Source organism: Corvus moneduloides, chromosome 14 (genome assembly GCF_009650955.1).
Source record: "Corvus moneduloides isolate bCorMon1 chromosome 14, bCorMon1.pri, whole genome shotgun sequence".
Classification (NCBI taxonomy): domain Eukaryota; kingdom Metazoa; phylum Chordata; class Aves; order Passeriformes; family Corvidae; genus Corvus; species Corvus moneduloides.
This window is the reverse complement of record NC_045489.1, coordinates 4420290-4444972: the sequence shown is the minus strand read 5'-3', so window position 1 is coordinate 4444972 and position 24683 is coordinate 4420290. Positions and strand designations below refer to the sequence as shown.

The 24683-nt window shown below is 42.8% G+C and overlaps 1 protein-coding gene across 2 annotated transcripts in view; it reads left to right on the top strand.

Annotated features, from left to right (window-relative positions):
• Positions 1 to 827: 827 nt before the first annotated feature.
• ZNF711 (zinc finger protein 711) overlaps positions 828 to 24683 on the top strand; it is a 29661-nt gene continuing 5805 nt past the window's right edge. The window contains exons 1-11 of one of the 2 annotated variants that reach the window (XM_032124433.1): positions 828 to 884; positions 5574 to 5678; positions 6493 to 7023; positions 14569 to 14727; positions 15929 to 16075; positions 16648 to 16785; positions 17916 to 17963; positions 18482 to 18625; positions 19087 to 22732; positions 23068 to 24080; positions 24176 to 24249. In XM_032124433.1, coding sequence (XP_031980324.1) covers positions 5600 to 5678; positions 6493 to 7023; positions 14569 to 14727; positions 15929 to 16075; positions 16648 to 16785; positions 17916 to 17963; positions 18482 to 18625; positions 19087 to 20264 — 2424 coding nt within the window. In that variant the 5' untranslated portion in view covers positions 828 to 884; positions 5574 to 5599 and the 3' untranslated portion in view covers positions 20265 to 22732; positions 23068 to 24080; positions 24176 to 24249. Of the gene's footprint in view, positions 885 to 5573; positions 5679 to 6492; positions 7024 to 14568; positions 14728 to 15928; positions 16076 to 16647; positions 16786 to 17915; positions 17964 to 18481; positions 18626 to 19086; positions 22733 to 23067; positions 24081 to 24175; positions 24250 to 24683 lie in introns of those variants that run through there. The other variant, XM_032124434.1, reaches the window with a different exon arrangement.

The following is a 24683-nucleotide window of genomic DNA, read 5'->3' as shown; positions in this document are numbered from 1 at the left end:
TGGACACAGCACTCCAGCTGTAGTCAGTAGGGTCACCTTGGGATGCCCCATCTCAGGTTGTCCACCCTGGGTTGCCCACCCTGTGTTGGCCCAACTCACAGACCCCAGGTTGCTCTGGCCTCTAGAACCCCCCAGACAGCGGGACCCCCAGACTCCCTCAGGTAGCTCTGAGCAATCCCCTCTCAGCATCTGAAGGTTTTGGGTCACATTGCTCTGGAATCTGCTTTTGCCTTTACACTTTACTTGGAAGCACAGCTCCAGCTTTTGATTCCTCTGAGGAATAGAAGGCATGGAACAGGCACCAAGCATTGCCCGAGTCCTCCTTTGCTCCGATTTGTAGCGTAGGCTCTTAATGTTGTAACAAAGAGTAATGCAAAGTTTCCAAAACAAGTTATTATCCTTGTTATGAGAAGGTTCATGTCTGTATCCTAACTACTTTTATATATTTAAATACTGGTTCAAGTTTGTATTTACCTGTCACGTTTAACCAGGTAAGTCGGGTTTTCACGCTGGCAAAAGAGACCCACAGAACTGAAACCATTGTCCGAGCTATTTAAATGTTGGGTGTTTTATTGACTAGATTGTTCCACTGCCCTCACGGGGACGGGAGCGTGGGATCTCCCCTCACTGCCCTCACGGTGCTCCGGCCGGGAGCGGGGTCCCCCCGCGGTGCCCTCACGGTGCCGGGGGCGCGGGGGGGTCTGAGGGGGCGGCGGCGGCTGCGCCTGCTCGGCGCGCGGGGGCGCGCGTGACGTGCGGGGGGAGCGGAGCGGGGCCGCGCGCGCTCGCGGCCGCCGCCCGGCCCAGGCTGCGGGCGGAGCGGGCCCAGGCCCGGCCCGGCCCCGGCGCGTCCCGCGGGCCCGGCGCACCCCGGGCCTGCACAGGTGAGCCGGGGCGCGGGCACGGGCACGGTGGAGCCGCGCAGGCCGCGTTCCGGTACGGCCGCCGCGGTCGCTGCGGGCCGCGGCCGCCCCTGGGCGGGCGGGCGGGGGAGCCCCGGCCGGGCCCGCCGGTGCCGCGCCGGGCGGGCGGTGCGGGCGGGCCCGGCGGCGGAGGGGCCGCGCGGGCGGGCAGAAAATGGCGGAACACAAGATGTCGGCCGGGCTGGCGGGGCGGGGAGGCCGCGGCTCGGGGCCGTGGGACGGCGTTATCCCGGCCGAGACCGGGTTATTCCCGCCGTGACGGCGTTATCCCGGCGCTGTCCCCGCCTCCCGGCCCGCACCGCCGCGGGACACTCGCTCCTTTGTCCCCGCGCTCCCTCCGCCGCCTCCCCCCGCCCCGGCGGCACCGCGGGCGCGCCCGCGCCGGGCACGCGCGGGAGGGAGGGAGGGAGGGAAGAGGGAGGGATGCGCCGGGAGCCGCCGGGATGTGCTGGGAGCCGCTGGCGCCAGCGGGCACCGGCAGCCCGGCCCTTGGGCAGCCGCCGGCCGGCTCTGCCCGTGATTTTTACCACGGGAAGTTTTGTTGGTGCGACGCGTAGATGTTATTTTTTCTCCTATTTTATTATTTATTATTTTGTATGAAGAGCCTTTAGCGCGTTTCAGGCAGCAAGACAAAATCTCCTTCACTGGTTTTGTCTGTGGCGTTTTAAATGGATTTGGAGTGTAAGTGGTCGTGGTGCTTTCTAGGTGGACACAATAAAGGACTTTAAAATGGATATGCTGGTTTTTCATACCCAGTCTGTTCTCTGCCCAGGGTCTGTGTTAACCTGCGTTAATCCGTTATTTTATTAATTGGGGTTTTCTAATTAAGATTTCTGCACAAGCAGGACGTTTCTCATTGCGTTTCTGTCAGTTGCTGCATTAAAATTAGGGGGAAGAAATGAAAGCCGTGAAGTGTCATCAGGGGAGGATAATGCTTTTTTCGTCTTCAGCTTGAATGTTAAGAAATTAAATGATTACACAGCATCTGGTTTGTATTTTTCAACGGCGTAGAAGTTTATTTGTTGTTACATTGCTCTATGTCTGAGCCTGGTCCTTTAGGTTTTATGCAGATCTCATATGCAGCTTATGAATATCCAAAACACCAGCAGTGCATGATGTTGTGTTTTCCTTTGGAGCATGTAAACAAGATGTAAATTATTTAGAAGAAATCCTCTATTTTGAAGGAGACATTAAGGTCTGACCATGCAATTAAGCTTCATGTGAAAATGCACCACCTGAACCTACTGAGAATAAAGGTGTGTGTAAATTGGGGAGATGCTTAAGGTTTGCAGGACCACACAAAATGTATTCCTAAAGCTACATAAATAAGGAGCATGTATTTAAGCTGTAATTGGCATGTTGTAATTGTCATTCTATAGAAATGTTGTTTATGTTATACACATTTTAAATATGGCAACAGTGCCTGGAAGCCAGCATAGGGATTGGGAGTTTCCTCGTCCCCCTGGGAACATGAATGACACCCTGTTTTTCCTGGGAAAGGTAGAAGTGCTGAAGCATTGCTTGCTATCCCTCCTCCTTAAAGTGCTTTGCTGAAGATCTTTGCACTTGGAGTGTTTTCTTAAACTCTCTCTAAAATGAAAGTGTTACTGGTTATTTTGTGATACTTTTTTTAGGAAGAGTAAGCTAAGAACAGATCAATGTGTATCCTGGGAACTTCCACCAGTTTTTCAGTTGAGATTTGCTATTAGGTCATCCCAAACTGCCAACCATTATCCTTGATTTTAAAAAATACCATGTGCAGAAGTAGTTTACAGTTGTCAGAGAGGTCAGATATCCCTTCTTCTACTCTGAAATTCATTGCTTGTCTCAGCTGAGCGCCATCTAAGGAAGAGCTTTGGCATAAAGAGCTGAAATAGGTTGAAATGAACCTCAGGCTCATTAGAAAGAGAACGGTTATTTTTCAGAAAAGCAAAACTATTCCAGATACAGACATGTTTAAAAAATTTAGCTGTGAGACACTGCTCTGGGAATCTTGGTGTAGGTTGGATGAAATACTTCATTTTGGGATCTGATGATAATGTGCTCTTTCCTGGGCCAAGATAGCATGCTGTAATGAAAAAAAAAAATCAATGAAAAAATTAATGGAATGTTGTAAAGTGAATATTTTATTGGCTGATGCTAATAAAACATTTTCACTGTCTTTAAATACCCAGAGGAGAAGGGGAATTAAGAGGAAAAACTTGAGATGTTACAAGTCAGAGGAAGAGAGGAATGGATAAGTTTGGGATTGTGACAGGGTGTGGAATTGTGGCTTTCTGCCTGATTTCTCCTGTTGCAAACCCGTGATTGGATCTGCCTGTGGTGGTGTGGGTGTGTTACACAGTGTACTACAGGAGGAAGCTGAGAAGAACCACAATTAATCACTGCGCTGCATTTTTTTTTGCTGTTCCCAATAACAAGATTTGCCTGCATATGTGACATGTGAAACTGCATCATCTGCACTGCTGCAACCTGTGAGCAGAACCACCCGGTTTGGGGGGAGCTGTGCGCCTTATCCATGGCTAATTCTTCCAGCAGTAGCAGGAAGGGCTTTTCCTGCTATCAGTGCATTCCTTTAAGATTCCAAAGTTGATATAAAAAATAAATTTGTGATTGTGGGGTTGATTCAAGTCCATCCTTTGTCTGCAGTGAGGGTTTACAAAAACATTCTTCATAGGGTTGGTACAGCTTCAGCAGGGTTGTCGCCTGTGTGTCGTTATCCATCTCTGATTTTAGGGGAAGTTTAAGGGATTGCTGGTACTCCATGCACAGAAGGTGCCATTCCATAACTCTGGTTATTTTTCTAGTCCTGTTAACTACCAGGAAAATACTTTTTTAGTGATAAATTGCTTTCCCTGCAGAAATTTAAATTATAGTCCTTCTTTGTATTGAATTTTTCTATGTACCACAACATGTAATATGTGGTACACCTACTTATTTAATCTGAAAACAAGTTGCTTATTGAGAAGGAAAAAAAGTCTGGCATATTCTTCCTGTAATCTCAGATTGATTTAAATTAAGATAATTTTTCATATCCATTTACACTGAAAAAAGGATTCTCTGAATGTAAAGCCTGTGGTCAGGAAATGTTAGATACTGCCTTAATTCTCAAATAGTTAAATGAGCCATTTATGGTCTAGAGCTGCATCATATTCTGTACTAGCAAGGATTCATTAGCTACTGTGAGAATTTTGGATGTCTGTGGTGATAATTTGGGAGTGATGGAGCATTGCATTGAGGTTCTGGAGCTGCTCTGTGATCCTTACAATGCTGAAAGAATTTGATTTTGGAGTGGAATTGAATTAGTAAAATCCTTGACAGCTTTCCTCATGGATAGTGTTTGAGTTTTTTGGTAGTCTTGAATCCAAACCTCTTGGGGGTGGATCAGTGGTTTTTCCTTGCAATTGCCATCACTGGGCACCTTTGCTGGAGTAGCTCAGGAGTTACGTGAGGTCCTGGCTCTTCCTGGCCCCTTGGCTCTGCCTTGGAGGTGTCTCAGATTTTGGGCACTTGTTCCTACAGCTTGGCTTGTTTCATTATTCACCTTCCTTGGCTGTGCTGGCTCCTGAGGTGGAACTCACTGCAGTGGGGTTGTCAAGTGTGTTCTACCACAAAGTAATTGGAGTTTCCATCGAGGTTTGGATTTAGATGCTGATATTTAACGAATTCTTGTGGTAGGATACTGGTGATTTCTTTTATGAGATCTAGGAGAGCAAAACCAAGGTTGGTGCTGCAACAGGAAAGCACCATACTTTGGAGACTTACCCATGAAAGATTTGTGCTCCCTGCTCCTCTCTGCACCACCCAGGTCACGTAGTTCTGAGCTCTGACCCTGCGGTCGCTTCCCACAACTCCTAAAACTCCTCGTCTGCTCTGTGATAGTCACTTTTTCTGATTCTTGGATACGAGAGGTCAGGAAAGTACAAGATTTTAGCCTTGTGCAAGAGAGATTTTTTTAGGCTGGAGATTTTTCACCTGTGAAAGTCTTGAGCTCTGTATGATCCAGTATGTGCTTCTGTGGAGTCACTTTGTCTGCACTGAGAACTCGTGTAAAGTCTTTTGGGTTGCAGCAAGTTGCAAAATAATTCAGAATCCCCACATTTCAGTGTTTGGTAGCAATGCAAATAACTTGCTGGAATGCTGATTTTATCCTTCTCTCCTGTGTTTTATGGGAACAGTCTGTCAAATGATACATCCTTTCTCCTGCTCTGGGAGTGACTTTGTGTAGCTGTACCTTGTCAAAGAGATTTGGCATCCCCAATTAAATTTACGTGTTAAAATTGGTTTTGAATGGTCTCATTTATCCAAATTTTGAAAGAATTGGAAAAAGTGATACTCCCAATACTTTCTTCTTTGTAGCTCCAAACATCCAGAATCACCAGTCTTGATAATTAGTTAATGAAGCTGTACAGACAGGGGCAGAGCAGAGGTGATTGCTCTGTGCACAATTGCTAATATTTATTGTTATGCTAAGGTCAAAAAAATAGAAACCAAAATAATGAAGTTAATTATATGAAGTATTGCTGATGTTTTTCTTGAATTTGCGGGTAAATACTTCTCTGTGTTTGTCAGTGTAACACATCAATCCAGTAAAGCTGATCAACACAAGAACACTGTTAAACGTAAGTTCTCGGTTTTGTTTTATTGCAGTTATTTGTGAATGAATTTGGCTGAATATGGATCCAGGTGGCGGGAGTCTTGGATTGCAAACACAGGAATCCAAAATGCCTCACACTATGATCATGCAGGATTTTGGTAAACATTTTAACTATTAAAAATAGTGAGTAAAATCCAGGAGATGGCCTTCTCAGGTATTGGGAAGGACCATGTCTTTATACCAGGATATTTGCATTTGAATTACAACTGAATTACTGAGGAATGTTAATTTTTTTTTTCATTCTGATAAGAACCATTTCCTTGAGTGTTTTCAAGATTAAAACTGCTGTTTGTGTGTTAAAATAGTTCACTATGCGTTCTTGGTTATGTCTAGAAAAGTAGTCTGCAAATACGACTGGCCAGTCCAGTCTGTTGATAAAAACCAGGTTTCTACCTCCAGCCATTCCTTGTGATGTGGCAAGTTGTTGGAAATTTTACTAAAAATATTGCATACAACCGAGTGTTTATTTTTAACAAGGCCCATGCAGTCCAAAGGATGAGTCCTTTTACTGTAACAGCAGTTAATGGTTTGTTCCCACACTTTCAGTGTCACGCAAGAGTTCTGTGAAGGTTCACGTTGCTGCTGCAATGAAATGTTTGCTAACTGGGAATTTTTAAAAAAAGAGACTGAATTGTAAACTGGCCTTTAGTTTTTAACAGATCCTCATTGTAAAACCTAAGTTTGGGACAAACTCCACATTATGTCTTGAAGTGGTATGTTTTGTTTATCTTGTACAAAACCGGCTGCTTTGGACAGTGTTTATCAGGTGAAATGCAAAATGTGGACGTTAGGATGTAACAGATTTTTACATCTGTGTTTAACTTGTCTGTGTGACAACTCTATTCCTTAGATAAACCAGTTGCTGGTGCAATAATTGTAACATTTTTCTCCTGGTTCATGGTTGTTCCCTAGTGGCTGGAATGGCTGGCACTGCTCACATCGATGGAGACCACATTGTTGTGTCAGTCCCCGAAGCTGTCCTGGTTTCTGATGTGGTCACGGATGATGGGATAACTCTTGATCATGGCTTGGCAGCTGAGGTGGTCCAGGGGCCCGACATCATCACGGAAACGGACGTTGTCACGGAGGGCGTCATCGTTCCCGACTCCGTGTTGGAGGCTGATGTTGCCATTGAAGAGGCTTTGGACACCAGCGACCATGTTTTGACTTCTGACCTGATCACAGAAACCGTGCGAGTTCCTGACCAGGTGTTTGTGGCAGACCTTGTCACAGGCCCTGAGGGACACTTGGAGCACGTGGTGCAGGACTCTGTGGCCGGGGCCGACTCGCCCACCATGGTCTCGGAAGAGGTGCTGGTGACGAACTCGGATTCAGAAGCCGTCATCCAGGCAGCTGGGGCTGTCCCTGGCTCCACAGTCACCATCAAAACCGAGGATGACGATGATGGCAAGAGCACATCTGAAGACTACCTGATGATATCTTGTAAGTTCCACAGAGGTAGATGGAAGCAGGAGGGAGCTGAGCTGGAAGTGCTCTGGTGGGGAGAGCTTCCTATAACTGAACTCTTGGAACACTCAGGGAATAGGCTGGTGCCCAGTTAATTTCTGGTGTCTGAATTTGAGGGTTTTGATGCAAAGTCACTGCTACAACAAGAAAGAGAAGGACATTGATGCTGCTGAGTGAGTGAGTGTGTATGTTTGTGTTTCTGAAACTAGATATTCCAGGAAATTTGAGAAAAACACCTTGGAAAGTTAAACATTCAATTAATTTTGAATATACTACTTTTTTTTTTTTAAAACACCTTGGGTATATTACAATGTTATGCAGATTCGTGTAAAAATAATATGTTGGGCTTAATCAGGAGAATCCACAAGGAAATAGTTTTTTTAAGATCTCTAACTCAAAGTTTTCTCAATGTGTCCACAAAATACAGTTTGTTTAGTGTATTAAAAATTATAATAGGCATTTCATTGTCTGTTGTGCTGTTCCGGGCTGAACTTGGAAATAAGGGGTCGTGTGCTTTAATGGATTGGCTCATTAACACATTTCAGTTCCCACGCAGCATCCAGCTCCATATGATCCTGTTGACAGGTAGCTGAAGTTGGCTGCTGAAAGAACCTTGGGTACTTTATGTTTCTTCAGTGGTTACATTATACCCAAGGTACCAGTTGTTGCTGCTACACAAATTTGATAAAATATATGATAGTTAATTTAAATTTTTTGACTTGCCCAAATCACTTACTGAAATGTGAGTAGGTCAAAACAGATTTTATTTAGTCAGAAGCAATATGTTAAAAAAAAAGTCAATGCCAAGTGTGTCGAAGTGTCAGTCTGTTACAACGAGCTGCATTTATTAAAGATTTCATGAGAGAGGACACAACTGATTCATGATTATAATGATTTCACTCTCTTATAGTATTTATGTCCCGTATGCAAGGTGTATTTTGATATTTATTTTCATTCAGTCTAGGATGAACAGCAATTATTTTTAAAGCTTTCCATCATTACTGTGTCACTAGCAGAAGTCAAAAAGAGGGTTTTTTGAAAAAGAACTTCAAAAATGAGTCTATAAATCAAATTAGACCTACAATAGAAAAAATCCTGTGTGTTTGTAACTAAGAAACACCATTTTTACAGTCAGTTGTTTCACTGAACAAATTGCTCCTTTCTGGCAGAGAACTTAGGATGAGTTTATTCTGTAACTGGTGACTTCCCTTGTCATTTTAAGTGCAGTCATCTTTGGGATTCCTTTTGAGACAGAGGAGTGTGATTGATGCTGATGATACTGCACTTAGACCAGAGCATCTGAAGCTTTCACTTACCTGATGGCCTCACGTGTGTCTGACACATTCATGGTTTTGTCAGGTGCTCTCAAGCTTGGCTTTCACAATGTTTCAAAGCCATTTTGAGACCTAGTTTTCAGCAAATTAAATTTTTATATATGTATAATCGTGATGTGCCTGAATAGTCACAGTTGAAAGCTACATTATTCATCTAGGATTTTGTTTAAAGTAATCATTTAGATAAATTAAGGCAGTCATAGAATCTGCTAGGTTGGGAGAGAGCTGTAAGATCATTGAGTTTAATTGTTCTCCTAGCGCTGCCAGGGCCATCACTGATCATGTCTCCAAGGGCCACGTCCATATGGCTTTTGAAATCCCTCCAGGGATGGGGACTCCACCACTGCCCTGGACAGCTGTGACAGGACTGGACAGCCCTTTCCATGAAGGAATTTTTCCACTAGCCAAGCTGAGCCTCCCCTGGCCCAGCCTGAGGCCGTTCCCTCTCATCCCGTCCCTGTTCCCTGCGAGCAGAGCCCGACCCCCCCGGCTGCCCCCTCCTGTCAGGGAGTTGTGCAGAGCCACAAGGTCCCCCCTGAGCCTCCTTTGCTCCAGGCTGAGCCCCTTTCCCAGCTCCCTCAGCCACTCCTGGTGCTCCAGCCCCAGCTCCTTTCCCTTCCTTGGACACGCTCCAGCCTCTCAATGTCCTTCTTGTCCTGAGGGTCCCAGAGCTGTCCCCAGGACTGGAGGTGCCCCAGCAGTGCCAGCACAGGTGATGGGCACTGCCCTGATCCCACTGGACACACCATTCCTGATCCAGGCTAGGTGCCATTGGCCTCTTGCCCACCTGGGCACCCCTGGGTTCATGTCCAGCTGTTGGCATCAGCACCCCCAGGGCCTTTCCCAGCTTTCCAGCCCCTCTGCACCAGCCTGGAGGTTTCCATGGGATTGTTGTCACCCAAAGGCAGGACCTGGCACCTGTGAACCCCCCCAAGTGGCCTCAGCCCGTGGATCCAGTCTGTCCAGACTCCCCTGCAGAGCTTCCCAGCCTCCAGCATCAACACTCCCCCAATTTGGTGTCACCTGCAAAGCCAATCCCCTCATCTGAATCGTTGATAAAGACGAGCTCTGTTGTGTTTCCTAAGTTTTGAGCCTGTGTTGTGCCGGGAATGCCAGCCTGACCCTACAAAGTGTCTGCTATTGTGTTTTTGTCAGCAGAAATGAATCATTCTTATGCAGTTTTTAATTTTTTTTCTTACTGTTCAAATATTACCCTTGAATTTGTTTTGTTTATGGAGATAATGTGTTGTGTAGAATAGATAAAGGCCTCAATTTATCAAGCAGGTCAAAACTTCTTACTTACATTTTTTCAATTGTCAAATGTTGTAAATAAGTAAATTTTACAGTATTTCATTTGGGGTGTATACAAAGGACTGTTGAACTGTTTTATAATGTAAATCACACCAAAGTGGTACTTTTAAAGAATTTCAGAATACTTAGTTGTCTTTTAATGAAATTTGGCATCTGAAAAGGGGAGATTTTACATAAAATGCCAGATATACCCTTAGGGAGTACTTTGAGTTGTTCTGTGGAACACATGTGGGAACTACCAAAATACTACATTTTAGGGTATGGAGCTGACTGTGGAATTTTAATTTCCCTTATGCTTGTTGGGACTTACAGCTTAAATGATAGAACCATAGAATGGCTTGCATTGGAAGGGACTTCACTGAAAGGTGATTTTTCACCATTTTGAGGTGACGTTCCCATGTAGATACTTCATACACTTCTGGTAATTACATTTTTTGGGTAAATACTATTTGGACAACAGTAAGTTCATCTTGATAGTTGTGTGATTATCTGTGTATGATTTTGTGATTGGAAATTTTCATTGGAAGATTATCACCACTCTGCAGATAAATTCAGCTTTTTCAAACCAGCTTTATAAGCATAGGACTTTAAAAACCTATTTTTGATACGTTCACAACACAGATACCGCAGGGTGTTCACGCTCCCTTGCTTTAAACCATCAGAACACCTTGATAAAAAGGAAATGAATCCCAAATGCGGTGGTGGGCCCCTGACCCCAGCCCTTGTCAGAGTGAGATGGAGCTGGTGAGCAGCACATCCCGAGGTGCAGGGGCAGTGGGCAGTGGAGCTGAAGCCTCCCCTCTTTTGTTTTTCAGGTTTGCGATATTCAGACCCACAGCGGGTTGCCAGCCCCCGCTCCGCGTGCCGGCCCCATGCACTATTCTGGTGACCTCAAAGCCACCACTGACCCACACTGGAGCTGGCCCGGGGGTAAGGTACTGTGCCACCAACACCTCCTTTTTAGTGTCTTACACTGTTGCCTCATTTGCTAAACATTTTAGGATTCCTACTCCTCTATTTGAACCTATGGGACTTAAGTAGATCAGACATTAGAAAAACCCGGAGAATTGTCAAAGCATGGGACTTATCTTGCCCTCGTGTTGCTCCTCTGGTGGCTGTGGTATCACCAGCATAGTGCATGTGAGGCATCACATGGATTGGGAGCTGGCAATCCACGGTGAATCTGGACATCACACACCTGAAAACAGCCAAGCCAGGTAAGTTTAACACTGGGAGTGTGCTGAGTTTTCCTTTAAAGCTTCTTCACTCAGGAGGATTCAGCATCTGTTTCTGCAGGTTCTCTGTTGTGTTTTTTCAGTTAATTTTAAGGGACGTGATAATAACATGTAGTGCTTCTGGTGGGTGAGTCAGAGCTGGAAGACACTTTGATATTCCATTGACAGAAAGTAAGCATTCCCTGTTCCCAGGAGCTATACCTGGGAAAAGCAGCAGAGAATTTAGCACTGATGGGTTAGCAGTGATTGAAGGCATCTTACCTAGACAATAGAATGTTTTCATGAACTGTTTTAAAAAACAATAATGTTTTGTAACAAATATTACTTGTCCTGCTGTGGTGTTTTTCTCTTACCTAAATCTGTTTAAAAGGTAGATGGAAACCATGAAATTTGCTTCATATAAGACAGCAATTTAAGCAAAAGCAATTGCCAGTTCTGTGTGTTTTGTTGTATTTGAAACAAAAAGCAACATCTTACAGATAACAGTCTATATTGGTATCATTTTCTCAGCCCAGTTGATATTTTCCAAATTTTGCTATATTACACATTTGCTTTTTTAGAAAAGTGATCCCAGAGGCCCTGGGTACACAAACTCCCTGATAGGTTTCCATTTTTTTAGCTTAAATTGTAAAGACTGAGTTTTTTTGAAAATACACAGGATGGTTAATGGTGTGGAAGTAACCACAAAAGTTAAAAATACTGCTGTAAGTTTGCCCCTCTAAAACAGGACTCCCTATTTTTAAAGGATATTGAAGATTTGAGGGCTTTACCTGCAATATTAAAACACAGTATTTGAGTGTACGTGCTGTATTAGTGTTTTGGGGTTGGTTTTTATTTTTGTTGAAAACATTCTTACAAAAATTGAATAATTCCTCATGTTTTTCCTTTATGTAAAGTTTATTGCATTGCATTTGATGTCCTGGTAACTGTCTAAAATTGTGGGATTTTTTCTTCCATTATTTCACCAGCCCCATAGTGGTGCACAGTCACTGTCACACAATATTAGTTAAATAGTTGGAAATTTTACCATAAAGAAAACTTCCTAGCACACCTGTGAAAACTGCCCTGTCCAGCAGGGAGTTGCTGTTGTTCAATAACCTCCCAGGACAAGTACTTATTTCTGTTAAACTGGTAACATGTTATGTTTATAAAATGTATAAGTTTAGAAGAAGTTGGTGTTGCTTGAGTTGCAGATTTGAAAAGAACTTTATTACCACCTCGCAGTTCTAAATTTACAGGACAGATTACAGTTTGAAATACTCTTTTTGGCAGTATGTGTAGTCATAGAGCTGGGTGTTTAATCCCTCCTTGTACTGGGAGTTACCTCCGGTCCTTCCAACACTCAGACATGCAGTGGGAGTGGTCATTGTATTAAATTAAACTCATATTTATCATTTTTCAGAACATGAATAAAAAACCTTTATAAATGTTAAAAGCCTTGCAGAAAGAAAAAAAAATAGTCTTTAATAAATTCATGCTTAGTAAATGTATAGAAATACTTATTCCAAGATAAGGGTATTTCAGCATCCCCACTTTTTTCTCTTCTGCCAGCCCCATTCTGGCAGCATAACAAATGTCAATTAGCAGGTGCAGTAATGCTCACACAGTGGATATAAAGGGGTATTAATGGTCTGCTGCTGGGAAAGTTGAGTGTCAAAGGAATATTGCAGGTCCTCTGTTGTGGCTCCCAGTGCTTGTGCTCTGACTGTTCCCAGTGTCCTGCCAGGTCACACGACCATCATGCAGCACGTCGGACTCTCACTCCTTGAGGTGTTGATGTTGCTGGCATAGATTTCAGTAGAGATTTAGAAAGGTTTTTTAATTAAAAAACAAAAACTCTCTTCCTGAGGAAATTTTTTTTCCCTGATCCATGTTTGATACTTTTTTAGCAATGGAATTAATCTGCTAGTTACAAAAAAATCCCCACCAAACAGCTAAAGCAGCATTTTTAAGATGTTTTCCTAGAGGTTTCAGGTTATAGAGCCTGGTGCTGATAACAGCAAGGGTGTGGGATCAGTCCCCATATGGACCATTCTCTTCAGAGTTGGACATGATGATCCTTGTGAGTCCCTTCCAACTCAGAATATTAATTTTCATCAAAGTATAGGCTTCATAGAGGTTCTAAAATGAAACCACGTATTTACTTGTACTTACTTGCATTTTATCTAGTTCTGTCCTCAGTAACTTCTGTACTCACCTGATGCAGTCCAAGATTTGTGAATAGACATGACGTTTCCCAGTGCTGTGAGCTGGGTAGGTGTCCATGGAATCCTGTCCATGAGTGGGAAGAGCTTAGCTGGGGATTGCTGAGAGGTGGATTCCCACTGCCCTTGCTGCAGGAGAGGCACCCGCTGCTTCCCACCTCTCGTGATTGCCCTGAGCATTAAAGGCTTAAAGGGACTCCAGTTTAGCCCGGGCTGGAGTCTCAGGGGGTTAAAGCAGCTCTTGGGAGCAGCCACCAGTGCCCTGGGAGCAGGAAACTGGGAGGGGCTTGGGGACCACTGCAGCCATCCCAGGTAAGCTGGCCTTTCCCAGGGATCAGAGCCCTCGGCATCCCTGTGGAGTCAGGAAGCTCTGCTGTCACTTCAGTGTTCCTTTTAAGGACTTCTTTTTGCTTAGTGCACACATACTTTAATGTTATGTGTGCAGTAAGATGCTGTGTCCCTGGAATGTGTTTCATTCAGATTTTGTCTACATTTTGTGGAATTCTCCTCTATTTAGAGGACTTCCGTGGGTGTTCAGCACTGCACAGGTTTGTGTTGATCATCTGCACAGGAGCTAAATTTATCCTCAGAGACAAGTGTGTTGGTACATGTGTCAAAGAGATGCTGAGTTCAGTGCCCTCTGTGCTGGCAATATGGGGTGTATCTATGGACATCTCTGTGAATGCCCTTTTTACCAAAATATGTTGATTTTAATCGTTTGAATGTCAGGGGTTTTTTTAGAAATTAAATGAACATTTTGAATGTATAGGCCAAATAACCAGAGAGTAAGTTGTGTAAAGCATGAGGAGTCAATCTCTCATAGTAGTATTTGGATTTATTGTCACTGCATCTTTTAATCAGCTGTCTATTATGCATTAATCTTCATTATGTGTATATTTTCAAGTGGTGAAGTGGATAAAATCATAATTTCTTTTAGGGAGAAGATACAGTCAGATTTTTGATGCACACTTCTTTAGCTGGGAATATACTCCAAGTCATCGCACTCCACAAGAGTTTCAGCTACTAAATTTTAGTCACCAGTGTGTTGGTGAAACTTTTGAGGACTCTTAGACTGTGACAGGCAATTCTGGGTTAATTTTTAACACTTTGGTATAGATGTTTAATTTTAATTATTGATACGTTTTTGCTTTCTAAGGATAATAGTTTCAGCCATAACCAGTTACCTTATTCCCTTTGATGACAAGCTCCCTCTTGTGTCCTCCATTCTGTAATTCCTGCTATGTTTCCTGAGTTGCAGTAAAATACTGAACTTCTGGAATCTCTTTTAAGTTTCTTGAGATGAGCTGCTTTTAAAGGGCACTTTTGAATACAAACCTTTCCTGTACATGGGGAGAATAGTGGAGAAAATCATGCTATTGATTGCTTTGACTTCTAAAAATGTGTTTGAACCTCATTATTATTCTCTTCTCTTTGCAGTGGATGATGTTGGAGAGAAATTGGACCATATAGGAAGCACTCCCTTGAAGATCAGTACCGAGGTGGCAAATGATGATGTTGCTAAAGATGATGGCTTTGGTTCAGAAGTTATCAAAGTGTACATATTTAAAGCTGAAGCTGAAGATGATGTCGAAATAGGTACTTTGATATCCTATTTATTCTTCCAGTTTCGAGGTCTTTCTGTTTGTTCTTAATTCCACGTAATCCAGTGACTGGAGTGTTTAGTAGAACGTGACATTTGTGGAGGCTGCCCAGATGCAGCAAATGCTGGTTGTGGATTAGTCTCAAGTTCTTTTTTGATTAGCAGGGCTATTTTCAGGCAGGCAGAGCCCAAATGTAGAAGTGGCTGTGTGTCTGCAGCTGTTTTTTCAGCTGCTGCTTTTCTCTAACTTTGCAAGACACGAGTGTGTCAGTACAGCAGAGCCTCTGGAGTGGATCCCTTTTGTTGCTGGGAGCCTTTGGTGGATTTTGGTGATGATTGCAGAGAGAGGGGAGGATTTCTGGGGCTGCTGGTGAACCAAGGCACTCAGAATTGCTCTGCAGTTCCCTTTGCCCACAGATAGACCAGCACTCCCAGTGCTCTGAGGGGATGCACAGCTCACCTGTGTGTGTTCTTGAAAAAGAGAGTCCCCCTCTTGGTTGTCCTTGGAGCTGGAACCTCTGGATCATTCCCAGGCCCTGTTCCCAAAATACTGTGTGTTTCTCTGGGGATGGTCTGTCAGTCTCCAGGGACAGAAGGGACAGACCTTCTGCTCATGCAGCAGCAGGAAGAACCAAAACCTCTTATGGCTGAGAAGTAATTCCCAGCAGGGATGTTCTCTGAGCTGCTCTCAGGGAGGTGGTCCCAGCAAATCATCCCATTCCCTACTTGGGAGCACTCCCTCCCCTCGGCAGGGCTGCTGCTGGCGGTGCTGAACCTTTGCTGCCCAGCATGAGGAGCACATAGAGGAGTCTTGACCAGGAATCCGGGAATATCCACGATTCCAGGCTGTGTTTGGGGCAAGGTTAGGGTTGCAGTCAGGTTTTGGTGGGCATGGACAGCTGTGTGTCTGCAGTGGCAGCCGAGCTCCTCCTGGCACACATGGAAGGCTCGTGATCCCTGGGCAGGGGTTGGTCAGGCTTGAATTTATCAGGACATGCCCAGAGACTTTTTTCCTCATCTCTTCCAGACTATTAAACTTGCATGATTTTATGACAGACCTGGATGTAAAAACACTTAATTGGAGTTTTATGAAAAACGGTTTTGTTGTAAATGAGAAAAAAATACTGAAATCTGAAATTAATCTTACCAGTGGCTTGTTCACATTGACTTAATGTGTGTCACTTCTTTTTGTTCAAGGTGGGACAGAAATTGTCACTGAGAGTGACTTTCACAATGGCCATTCTGTAGCTGGAGTCATTGAACAAGGAGGTGTTGGGAGAATGCAGCGAGAAAAAATGGTTTACATGGCTGTTAAGGACTCTTCTCAGGAAGATGAAGATATTAGTAAGCATAATAAGAAACATTTTTGTTTCTCATGCTGTTTGTACACCCATATAACCATCATTCTCAAGGACATTTTTAATTTTTTCTGAAGAATTCTTCAGCCTGAAGTAGTAGAAAACTAAGCTCATCTTCCCTAAAAATAAAAAACAGGCTATAATTATTATAAAGTGATGTGGGTAATGCACTTTGTGCATACTGTGTGCAATCATTTCATTATTTATATTAAATTTAACATGTCCATGGATGAAGTTAATGAGGTTAGTCATACTTCTTCTTTTTCTATTTTCCTACTGTGAATTAAGCAGCTTTCTGACAAAGAGGCAAATGTCATCAGTTGCAAGTTTATGAATTTGTATATATTGGAAATTTTGTGGGCATTTGTTTTGGATTAGTATTTATTGATACATGTTTTCTCTCTTTAAGGAATGTCTGAATAAGCAATGAACCCTTAAATGCCAAAGGAAGAAAATTAATTTATAATGAGTATCAATCAGAGCGAGAGCAAATTAAATGAAGGAAAAGTTAGGACAGGCAGAATAAAATTAAAGATTTATTCTCCTCCCTTAATCCAGGCTGTGCTGAAATAGCAGATGAAGTTTATATGGAAGTTATTGTAGGGGAAGAAGAAGCCACATCCCTTCCAGACACCCAGCTTGAGGACTCTGGCGTGAATAAAACGTTTGTCCCCGTTGCTTGGGCTGCTGCTTACGGTAGGAACCTGTGCTTCTTTCCTGACAATCCCTGCCATTATTTCCTCCCTCATCCAGCTGCCAGAATCTCTGGGATGACCTCACTTTGTTCTTGGGGTTTGGAAACAGCTCCTGATCTCTGCCATCCAATGATTGCTGTGTGTTGAGTTTCATGGAGTAGAAGGAAAGCTTGTTAGGAGAAGTTTTATCTTGTTTCTGATCCCAGCTCAGATGTACAGAGTGTGTGGGGTTTGATGCTTAATATTGAAGATCTTAAACAAGAACAGACTTAGGTATTTTTCATTAGCTGGGAGGAAGGGGGAAAGACTTCAAAAAGGGAATGATAGGAATAAACATGTAAATATGTTCCTAATAATTTCAGTTTATATATGTGTCTTAAGCCTGTTAGTCCTTCAGGTGAGAAACAAAAAAGATGATTTGTTTTCAGATAGCGGAAGTGTCTTAGGATATATTGAGAATCCTGTCTATTCTTTTCTATTATTTCCTTGGATTTTGGTGTGTTAAATGTTTGTTAAGGGGGTACCAAGTTATCCATAGTTTCTGTTACAATTAATTAAGCAAGTTAGTGAAAATTCCTTGGTGTGGTAATGAGAGCCCAGCAGCTGGGCTGGTAAAGTGCTTCAGAACCACAGAGCTTTGGCACATTACAGCAAATACTTCCAGTGCAAAATGAGGAATGTGCTCCTGAGGTATTCCTTGTGCATCTCCCAGAGCTCCGTTGTGCTGAGAGGCTGATAAGGGCCAAGTCCTCTTATCTGGCTGCTTTACTCCAGAAAGATAAGGTGCTTCCATCTCAGGAGCAAAGTGTGCCTTTCAGATAACCTCTGCATGGGTATCTGAAGGGATAGATGAGGTTAAAAGTTTGCAGAAACAAGCATATTAATAATGGAAAGCAGGAGAGCCAGCAGGGTAAGCATGCAAACACAGATGGGGTGGATAAACCCTCCCAGAGATGGGATTTTGTCTCCTGAGGCTCAAGATTACACAACACTGAGCTGCACATCTCCACTTGGATGGTGTTAACCTGTTACTTATTAGCTAAGTTAGTTTTCTCTCATTATCAGGCTTTCAAAAGCATCATCTTTAAAAAGAATACTGTTTTATAATGACTAAAATACCATTTTCTGCAGGAGATGAAAGAAGGCTTCCCCGAAGATACGAAGATGGTCAAGCGGCAGGTGAGAGCTTTTAACAGCATTAAAACTATAACTGTTTTTGAAAAAATAGACATTTCTGTGTCAGTGCTCCTAATCAGAGATGCAAAGAATGAGCCATAAATTAGATATTGAAGGACTCTACAGTCTTTCTCTACTATTTTGAATTTAAAACAGTTCTAGATGTCTGTAAGCCTTCGAAGGGGGGTGGGGAAGTTGGGAGGCACTGCCAGATTTTTATTGTAGTTTTGCAGACAGAAAAGAGATAATGCAGTTGTTAAGAAGTAAAAACAAATTTAATAAAAATCAAAGAATATATTCAGAAAGGAATCAGTGTTTAAACAATCAGACCCTTGACTTTTGCCAGGAAAAGATAGATAGTGGTTCCTATTAGCACACTTCTTTTTGATGTATGTTGGTGGTAGAGGAATGGGCAATGCTTGTTTTTAAAAAGTAGATAATGCTGCTGTGCAATTCCAGTCGTCAGTCCCAAAGAAACAAGTTGTTTAAGGTTTTTTATGGTGTCTAATTTTTGTTTCTAGGAAATAACTTGGATACACGATTAGAAAACAAAAACGGTAATGCAACACAGTACCTGCAGATTTGTGATAGCATTAGCAGTAATAGAGTGCTCAAACAAAAAACCAAGAAAAGGAGGAGAGGAGAGGCCAGGCAATGGCAAACAGGTAAACACTGGATGGTTACGGTATTGTCATGGAGTGCCACTTACTCCTGTACTATTCCTTTTCTCTTTTTTAAGCTGATGCAGAATTAAAAGCTATAAATGATGATTTGCGTATTTCCTGTGTCCTTCCCCCCTCCAGTTCTGTGCCTAGAAAATGTCATATTTTGCTATTCAGTTAGTACACTCAGGGCTGATGCAATTCATTGGAATGTTGCAAGCTATTAAAAAGTACCCATGGCTATATTCAGTGCACATGTGATATTCCTGATCTGTTTGAGCAGTTTCTAAAACAGAACTATATAAACTATAGGTGCTGTGGATTGGTTGTTTTTAAACTACTGAGCCACTCTCTCTCTGCTGCAAGTGTAAGTGCATGAATCTGAACAGCACTTGGATGATTGAAAACTTCTTAATCAGTAAATGTGTTTCCTTCATAACTTGTTTTTGTTTGTTCAAAAACAGCTGTTATAATAGGTCCTGATGGACAGCCCTTAACAGTTTACCCTTGTCATATTTGTGGGAAAAAATTTAAATCCAGAGGATTCTTGAAAAGGCATATGAAGAACCATCCCGATCATATGATCAAGAAGAAATACCAGTGTACAGACTGTGACTTTACAACTAACAAAAAAGTAAGTTTCCACAATCATCTGGAAAGCCATAAACTTATAAATAAAGTTGATAAAACGCACGAGTTTACAGAGTACACGAGAAGATACAGAGAGGCGAGCCCGTTGAGTTCCAATAAACTCATCCTGAGGGACAAGGAGCCCAAGCTCCACAAGTGCAAATATTGTGACTATGAGACTGCAGAGCAGGGGCTCCTCAACAGGCACCTGCTCGCAGTCCATAGCAAGAACTTCCCTCATGTGTGCGTGGAGTGCGGGAAGGGCTTCCGCCACCCCTCGGAGCTGAAAAAGCACATGAGGACCCACACGGGGGAAAAGCCATACCAGTGTCAGCACTGTGTGTTCAGGTGTGCTGACCAGTCCAACCTGAAAACTCACATCAAAACCAAACACGGCACCGACCTGCCCTTTAAATGTGAGCACTGTCCCCAGGCCTTCGCCGACGAGAAGGAGCTGCAGCAGCACACAGAGCTCTTCCAAGGACATAAGACTCACCAGTGTCCCCACTGTGATCACAAGAGCACCAACTCCAGTGACCTGAAGCGACACATCATTTCAGTGCACACCAAGGATTTTCCCCACAAGTGTGAGGTGTGTGAGAAAGGCTTCCACCGGCCCTCGGAGCTCAAAAAGCATAGCGAGACCCATAAAGGGAAAAAGATCCACCAGTGTAGGCACTGTGACTTCAAAACGTCCGATCCTTTTGTACTCAGTGGGCACATCCTCTCCGTTCACACCAAGGACCTGCCTTTTAAATGCAAAAGGTGTAAAAGGGGCTTCAGGCAGCAGAATGAACTGAAGAAGCACATGAAGACCCACAGTGGCAGGAAGGTGTACCAGTGCCAGTACTGTGAGTACAGCACCACGGACGCGTCGGGCTTTAAGCGCCACGTCATCTCCATCCACACCAAAGACTACCCCCACAGGTGTGAGTACTGCAAAAAGGGCTTCCGCAGGCCCTCCGAGAAAAATCAGCACATAATGAGGCACCACAAAGAGGCCATAATGTGATAGGTGAGCTCCAGAAGGAAGCGATGTAGAAACTGTGATATGCTAATTGGGGAAAAAAATAAATCTCACGAACTGTTTCTCCTGGTTTCAAAGCTTGATATTAAACCATAACTTCACATTCTTTGTATTAAAAGTCTTAAAAAGTATTAGGGTTGGCAGGGGATCTCATAGCCCTATGATTGTTGCTTATCAGAACCTAAAGAGCACTAGAGAATGCAGAGGATGGATGAATGTCTTAAATTTGCAGAAAGATGGATGAATGTCTCCAAGTGAACAGTATTTGCCATTGCTAAGTCTAGAGGACAGGGCAGAGCTGATTGTGTGACCCATTCTGTCAGTCCCAACGTGTGTCTCCAGTATGGAAACAGATCCCTGGTGGGGTGAGCTGCAGAGGCTTTGCAAAGGAGCCCACTCTTCACTTCTTGTGCAGGTTGGAACAGGGAGTTTTAGTCAGACACTTCATCACAACGTTTTCAATTGTGCCTAGAAATTGAATTCCAGAACTGGCGAAATTTGGGGGGTGTCCCTTGTTTCTTTTGGTTTGGGGTTTTTTTTTTAAAACATTTCATAGGGAAACTTTTTGGTTTCCTTTATTAGTTTAGGTCCAAGAAGCATTTTTTTACTGGTTTTCAAAGCTGCTAACCTATTTTATTGCAGGATATGATGTTTAAAATAGAGCATTATGTTATGGTCTCAGAGGTGGTGTTCTGGTGCTAGGGTTAAAGATATATATGTATATAATTTCCCTTTTTTTATCTGAAACTACAGTTGAATGTTGTTCAGTATGGCACATATAACAAAATTAACTTTGAATTTGACTTTTTTTTTAAAGGATAAAAATGGATGCAGCTCATAGTGTTGTGACTCAACACTAATTTTTTTCCTCGCTACTTTAAAGTCTTCTCTAAAAAGAATATTAAAAACAGTTGAAAACTGTAGGGGTTTTTTTAATTAAAATTCAAAGTACTTAGAAGTTCTTTAGGACAGTGTTCTTAACAGGTATGACAGTTACTGTCCTACCTCCTAATATGAAATTTTCCATATAGACATAAAATAGCACCTTTTAATCGATTCTTTTAAAAAAAGATCTATACCATGCTATAAACATGCATTTTCAATCTGTAAGAAAGTATATATGCAGTATTTAACCAGAAAAATCTGCTGCCACTAGAGTTTGGAGGTGGATCTTGAGTTTACAGTGTATACATTTAAAATATGCATCCCTTTAAAAATGCTTTGTGTTAGCATGCTGCAAATCCAATGGCGCTTATATAACGAGCTGGTCTAGGGCTATTTAATGAAAAACCTGGTCATAAATGTTATGCATATAATGTGTATTTTTTACTTTTTAGTTGCTTCATGTTTGCACACAGCTGTTCACATGAGAAATTGTAACTTCATGCTATATTGTGGCTTTGTGTTCCAGATAATGTTCATATTTTGTTTTTGCACCAGATGAGAATCAGTTCCTTGAGAATAAATTTTTTTTATATTTCTAAACTTCAGAAAGTTAAAATTTGGGAAATCTCTTAGACAAATAAGTGTTTTATGTGGCTGTAAAAAATGATGTACACGCTGTAAAATAAGATTGTCACTGTTCTGTGGGATTATTATTTCTAAATGTGTTACTCATCGTAACGGGCATACAATAAAACGCATCTCTTGCACTCCAGATTTTTTGGAGTTTCCTTTTCATTTCTGGTGTTTAGGAAAGTCTCATTCTCTGTAAATATGCCTAATATTTTTAATTGCATTATTCACTAATTAATATGTGATCATGTTTCAAGTAAACAGGTTACTGCAGGTCTATTTATCAGGCTGTTTAGGGGAGAACACTGGGTTTGATTTAACCCTTTGAATGTACAGGTAAGGTATTTGTGTTTGTTTTGCTTATTTCTGAAATACTTATCAAATGTGATACTGACATTCTCTTGAAATTTTTTTTTCCTTTAAGAGCACAAAAGACTTCTCACATATTTTGGGAAAACCCAGGTACGTTTTGTCTTTTTATCTGTGTAATAGAACAGCTTGCAGAATGAAATGGTAAAAACGCTGCGATCCTAAATTCCCTCTCTTTTTAGAATACTTGAATTACAACATCAGTAACAGATTAAAAAGCTGAAGAAGAACATGTGATATTAAATGAACCCTTCATCGAGGATTTCCAAGGGGCTGTGAGCCACTGAACTCGTGGGTTTTGCACAAAGAGCAGAAATTAAGCAGACAGGAACGACTTCATCTGGTTTTTGTTGCTGCTTTTCCTTGCATGCCCAGCAGTCAGAAGGGAAAAAGTCTTAGTGCTTTAAAGCTGTGGATTTCTCACAACGTCAATGCTTTGTTCCTGAATGTTACGTTGACTACATGGACTGAAGGAGTTGTTTCTTCGTAGCAGCCTGAAGATGATCCCTGGCTCTGCCCATGGCTGTGCTGGCTCATTTTTCCACCCTGCAGATGGACCAAATAACCAGGTAATTGTTCTGTATCAGGAGGTCGATTGCTGTTCTTGACATAAGATTTTACTAGAAAGTGGCATTTTAAATCTTCGGAAATGCAAGGATAAAATGTCACCTGAATCCTCAGCAGTTTGAAGGACAGTTCCCAAATCGTTCTCTGTGCCCTTTCCCAGTAAATATTTAAGAGCTGTGACAGACAGGTCAGGGGTGCTTGAGCAAGCAGAGCCTCACACGTGTGCAGGGCTTGCTCTGAAATGTCAGATCTGTTTGGTGCAGCTTTTTATTGGGCTGACAGGTGCAGTTAAAAGTGATTCACATCCTGATCATTAGCTGTGTTTTTCTTTCCTCAGGTTTCAACTGCCCACAATGAAAGGTAATAAATTTGAGAGAAAACACGGAAGAGCAGCAGCAGAACTCTGGAGGTAAAGGTGAGGTACTGGGTGTGGGCTGGTGGCTGCTGGACTTGTTAGGGACTTCCCAGCCAGGGCCCTCTTTGGCTTTTATTTTACAGCTGAGGCAGAGAAACTTCAATACTGCAGAAAGGTCAGTTAAAAAACAGAAGGCAGTTTTCTCCTTTTCACTGCAAAACAAGACTCTGCATTCTGGCAGATAAACACAGGGCAGAATGTAGATTGTTGTAATTATATGAAGTTAATAGTGTCTGATTTTTTTCTAATTTGTTCCTGAAGAAAATGTAGAAGTCTTGGTGGACCTGCCTGAAATGGAGGTGGGAAATGAGCTAAGGTAAACTGCTTCTAACCAGCACTTACAGAGCTGAGTAAATGAGAAAATATGTTTTTATAAACTCCAGCAGAAACCACCTTAGGTAATCAGTTCCAGTTCCACAGCACAGAGGGGACAGCTGAGCCCACAGTAACAGGTACTTTATAGTAAAAAACACTAAATTTGCTTTTTAAATAAATATGGTCTGAAAACAAAACCAGCTCCTAAATAAATGGCTATATGCTTTATCTACTACTCTAATTCAGCTTTTTGACCATGTATTTCTTTGTGTTTTGTGTGAGTACAGTGTGTAGTTACAGCCTCTGCTCAGTAGCGTTTACAAGGTCTGGTGATGTTCAGATTCTTTGAGGAGCTGTCCTTGCTAGGCCAGGACAGAGCTGGCTGGCCTGAGCAGGAACCCAGGCTTTTTTCTAAGCAGGCTACAGCTCTCCTGGCTGCGTGAGGATGGTGCTTCCACTGTGATGGATCAGCTGTATTTGAAAACAGAGCATTTGCCTGATGGTGGCCTTTGCCACGGAATTGTGTCACCACACCCAGCAGCTCCTGGTCTGAGTCCTGTCCCTCCTTAAGGGAGTTCCCTGCATGTCCTGTGCTGTGCCACGGAGTGGAGGAGACACAGGTTGGTGTCACTGAGGGGCTGGTTGGGAAATCCATGGCTGGGATGAGCTGTCATTAACTGTGGCCATTAATAACTCCCATTCCTGCTCTTTGTAGCTTCGTCTGAGCTGTGGGAAACACCCAGTCCTGGTGGGAGCACAAGGAGCACCTGCACCCAGACACCTGCACAGGTAACTGATGGCATTAAACAAACATGGTGCTGTTAGGTTTTGTTTTGGTTAAGATCAGCAAAGGTGAAAAGTCTTCTGCTGACAGTATAATGTAACTGAAATCACTTATTACACTGACCCTGTCCCGTGGCAGGAGCACAGTAACTCTGAGTGTAGATGTACCTTTTAGTCACTGCTCTGCAGAAAGAGGGGTTGCTTTAGAATCTGTTCTAGAATACTTACTGAATTCAGAGGGGCAAGGCACTCCTTGTTCAAATGAGGGTATTCAATTAAAGCCTGTTCTTGTAAAGCCAGGCTGAAGGGGTGGCCCAGGCAGGTGAAAGTGCAGGCCCCTCTCAGCCTGGACACACTCAAAGAGCAGCAGCAGGTTTTAGTTGTGGCTCTTTGCCCAGTCCTGAAGAGCACAAGGCCAGCTGGACATCCAGCATTACCTG